Source organism: Physeter macrocephalus, chromosome 11 (genome assembly GCF_002837175.3).
Source record: "Physeter macrocephalus isolate SW-GA chromosome 11, ASM283717v5, whole genome shotgun sequence".
Lineage (NCBI taxonomy): Eukaryota > Metazoa > Chordata > Mammalia > Artiodactyla > Physeteridae > Physeter > Physeter macrocephalus.
The window spans coordinates 94,206,340-94,210,587 of NC_041224.1; the positions used below are offsets into that span (position 1 = coordinate 94,206,340).

General features: G+C 40.7%; 1 protein-coding gene across 6 annotated transcripts in view; it reads left to right on the forward strand.

Moving 5' to 3' along the window:
• Positions 1 to 4,248, forward strand: part of SPG11 (SPG11 vesicle trafficking associated, spatacsin) — an 81,251-nt gene that overhangs the window by 59,729 nt on the left and 17,274 nt on the right. For all 6 annotated transcript variants that reach the window (XM_007115993.4, XM_007115994.4, XM_055088265.1 and 3 more), the window contains exon 29: positions 3,903 to 4,117. In XM_007115993.4, the coding sequence (XP_007116055.2) occupies positions 3,903 to 4,117 (215 nt within the window). The remainder of the gene's footprint in view (positions 1 to 3,902; positions 4,118 to 4,248) is intronic.

Sequence of the window (4,248 nt, forward strand, 5' to 3'; positions counted from 1 at the left end):
GGTTCCCCTGCACCGGCAGGCGGACGCGCAACCACTGCGCCACCAGGGAAGCCCCCATTTTGAAGGTTTTAAGAGACAAATTGTGTCGATTTTTTGCAGATTCCTCCAGACATTGGCAGTCTCTAAGCTTGTTGCTGATTGAATGAAACCAATAGTGCCTTACCCTCTTTTCTACTTGTTTGATAATTTCAAGTTTTTGTTGAGTGATAATGTTGTTCTTTTACGCTAGATTCTGGTATTTTTCACCACCAGGGGTGTATATAAGCCACCGTCAGTTACTATGTAGGCCAAACAGTAGGTCCTTTTAATATAAGATACTTTCATTGCTCTCTAGTAACTTTAACTTTCTTAAGAAATAAATTTCCTGTTTTCTTGCCAGAGTTAACCCTATCCTTAAAAAATTACAAGGATTGTCTACATTGTTAACCATTACTATAATGCTTTTATTCACATAATTAAATTGTTTTTATAAAATATTTGTAAGTGTATATCATGTATGTGCTTAGAGAAAAGAAAGGTATTTAAAAAGACCTGTGTTTTATATTATGCCTGCAAAGAAACCCAGCATGCTCATACTGGTGGTTATTGTGCAAGGTGTCTCACTGTCCCTGGAACTACCTAAATCAGACCACAGCTCAGCAGGTGGCATTGGGAGCAGGCTCCTATAGAATGTTTTTCATGCCCCTCCTTTATGGTAGGGCACACGTAGGCTCTGTGCATACTATATTTGGGAGTAAGAGCAAACCCAGCCACATAAATTATTGGCAGAGAATTCCTAATGTTACTAAGGATAAGAATTTGTTTGATTTCACTTATATGTGGAATCTAAAGAACGAATGAACAAACAGAAACAAACTCATAGATACCAGGAACAAACTGGTGGTTGCCAGAGAGGAGGGAGGAGGGTGAGGGGATGGGCAAAATAAGTGAAGGGGATTAAGAGGTACAAACTCCCAGTTATAAAATAAATAAGTCACAAGGATGTAATGTACAGCATAGGGAATATAGTCAATAAAATTGTAATAACTTTATATGGTGACAGTAACTAGATGTATCATGGTGATCATTTTGTAACGTTCAAAAATATCAAATCACTATGTTGTACACCTGAAACTGATATAATATTTTAAGTCACTTATACTTTGATTAATAAAAGGGACGGGCTTCCCTGGTGACGCTAGTGGTTGAGAGTCCGCCTGCCGATGCAGGGGACGCGGGTTCGTGCCCCGGTCTGGGAAGATCCCACGTGCCGCGGAGCGGCTGGGCCCGTGAGCCATGGCCGCTGGGCCTTCGCATCCGGAGCCTGTGCTCCGCAATGGGAGAGCCCACAACAGTGAGAGGCCCACGTACCGCAAAAAAAAAAAAAAAAAAAAAAAAGAGACTTTCCTGGGGACATCAGGAAGTGCTTAGCTGGGTCTCCCTGGGTTAAGTTAGATAGATATCTGGAGGAGCAGGTGGTGCTCCATTCTGAATACAGTGTACCACGTTAGCACTTTGGCTGTTGACCACCTGCAGTTTCAACTGTCCTAGAAGTTCTGTGTCTTGATCCACATGATGCCTGCTATGAATGAATGAGTGAACAATCATAAAAACAGATTTGTTCAAGGTAGGAGAAAAATCTGGAAAAAGAAAAGATGGGACTAACCTGAATGAATGGCCAAATCTTCCCAAGGTTAACTGAGTTGCTACTACATAGTAGGCCACCAACTTCTGCCTGGTATATAAAGCCAGATTTATAGATGGAGTCTATGTGCTAATCTTAGTAGTTCTTACTATATAGGAGCTGCCTTTGGCTTCCTCTGCCAGCCAACCAGAGTAGAAAAATAGGTTTTTATTTTCCCTTTAACTACATTATTATGTTAAATATAAATATTCTCCCCTCATATTTAGTTGGCCCAGCCGCTCCACGGCATGCGGGATCCTCCCAGACCGGGGTGCGAACCCGGTTCCCCTGCACCGGCAGGCGGACGCGCAACCACTGCGCCACCAGGGAAGCCCCCATTTTGAAGGTTTTAAGAGACAAATTGTGTCGATTTTTTGCAGATTCCTCCAGACATTGGCAGTCTCTAAGCTTGTTGCTGATTGAATGAAACCAATAGTGCCTTACCCTCTTTTCTACTTGTTTGATAATTTCAAGTTTTTGTTGAGTGATAATGTTGTTCTTTTACGCTAGATTCTGGTATTTTTCACCACCAGGGGTGTATATAAGCCACCGTCAGTTACTATGTAGGCCAAACAGTAGGTCCTTTTAATATAAGATACTTTCATTGCTCTCTAGTAACTTTAACTTTCTTAAGAAATAAATTTCCTGTTTTCTTGCCAGAGTTAACCCTATCCTTAAAAAATTACAAGGATTGTCTACATTGTTAACCATTACTATAATGCTTTTATTCACATAATTAAATTGTTTTTATAAAATATTTGTAAGTGTATATCATGTATGTGCTTAGAGAAAAGAAAGGTATTTAAAAAGACCTGTGTTTTATATTATGCCTGCAAAGAAACCCAGCATGCTCATACTGGTGGTTATTGTGCAAGGTGTCTCACTGTCCCTGGAACTACCTAAATCAGACCACAGCTCAGCAGGTGGCATTGGGAGCAGGCTCCTATAGAATGTTTTTCATGCCCCTCCTTTATGGTAGGGCACACGTAGGCTCTGTGCATACTATATTTGGGAGTAAGAGCAAACCCAGCCACATAAATTATTGGCAGAGAATTCCTAATGTTACTAAGGATAAGAATTTGTTTGATTTCACTTATATGTGGAATCTAAAGAACGAATGAACAAACAGAAACAAACTCATAGATACCAGGAACAAACTGGTGGTTGCCAGAGAGGAGGGAGGAGGGTGAGGGGATGGGCAAAATAAGTGAAGGGGATTAAGAGGTACAAACTCCCAGTTATAAAATAAATAAGTCACAAGGATGTAATGTACAGCATAGGGAATATAGTCAATAAAATTGTAATAACTTTATATGGTGACAGTAACTAGATGTATCATGGTGATCATTTTGTAACGTTCAAAAATATCAAATCACTATGTTGTACACCTGAAACTGATATAATATTTTAAGTCACTTATACTTTGATTAATAAAAGGGACGGGCTTCCCTGGTGACGCTAGTGGTTGAGAGTCCGCCTGCCGATGCAGGGGACGCGGGTTCGTGCCCCGGTCTGGGAAGATCCCACGTGCCGCGGAGCGGCTGGGCCCGTGAGCCATGGCCGCTGGGCCTTCGCATCCGGAGCCTGTGCTCCGCAATGGGAGAGCCCACAACAGTGAGAGGCCCACGTACCGCAAAAAAAAAAAAAAAAAAAAAAAAGAGACTTTCCTGGGGACATCAGGAAGTGCTTAGCTGGGTCTCCCTGGGTTAAGTTAGATAGATATCTGGAGGAGCAGGTGGTGCTCCATTCTGAATACAGTGTACCACGTTAGCACTTTGGCTGTTGACCACCTGCAGTTTCAACTGTCCTAGAAGTTCTGTGTCTTGATCCACATGATGCCTGCTATGAATGAATGAGTGAACAATCATAAAAACAGATTTGTTCAAGGTAGGAGAAAAATCTGGAAAAAGAAAAGATGGGACTAACCTGAATGAATGGCCAAATCTTCCCAAGGTTAACTGAGTTGCTACTACATAGTAGGCCACCAACTTCTGCCTGGTATATAAAGCCAGATTTATAGATGGAGTCTATGTGCTAATCTTAGTAGTTCTTACTATATAGGAGCTGCCTTTGGCTTCCTCTGCCAGCCAACCAGAGTAGAAAAATAGGTTTTTATTTTCCCTTTAACTACATTATTATGTTAAATATAAATATTCTCCCCTCATATTTAGTTACTCTTGAAATGCTGATAGCAGTATTTTACTGATTAAATGCTTATATCTGCTTCTCTTTGGCACAGGTCCAGATGTGAAGAAGCTGTGTGTCCTTAGCCAAATTTTGAAGGATACGTCCATAGCCATTAATCGTGTAATTATTACCAGCTACAGCCTTGAGAATTTTCAGCATGAATGTAGATCAATTTTAGAAAAACTGGAGACAGAAGGATACTTTGCTTTGGCCAGGAGGGTAGCAGAACTAGCTGAGCTACCTGTGGACAACTTGGTTATTGAAGAGGTATCATTAGTCTTTTAAGTTATTTAAAATCTTAGCTTTTTGAACCAGCATTAAACAGAGAACTAAATGGAGGTATGTGGTTTACCAGTGATGATACTTTTTCACTTTTTTTTTTTTTTTTTTTTTTTTTT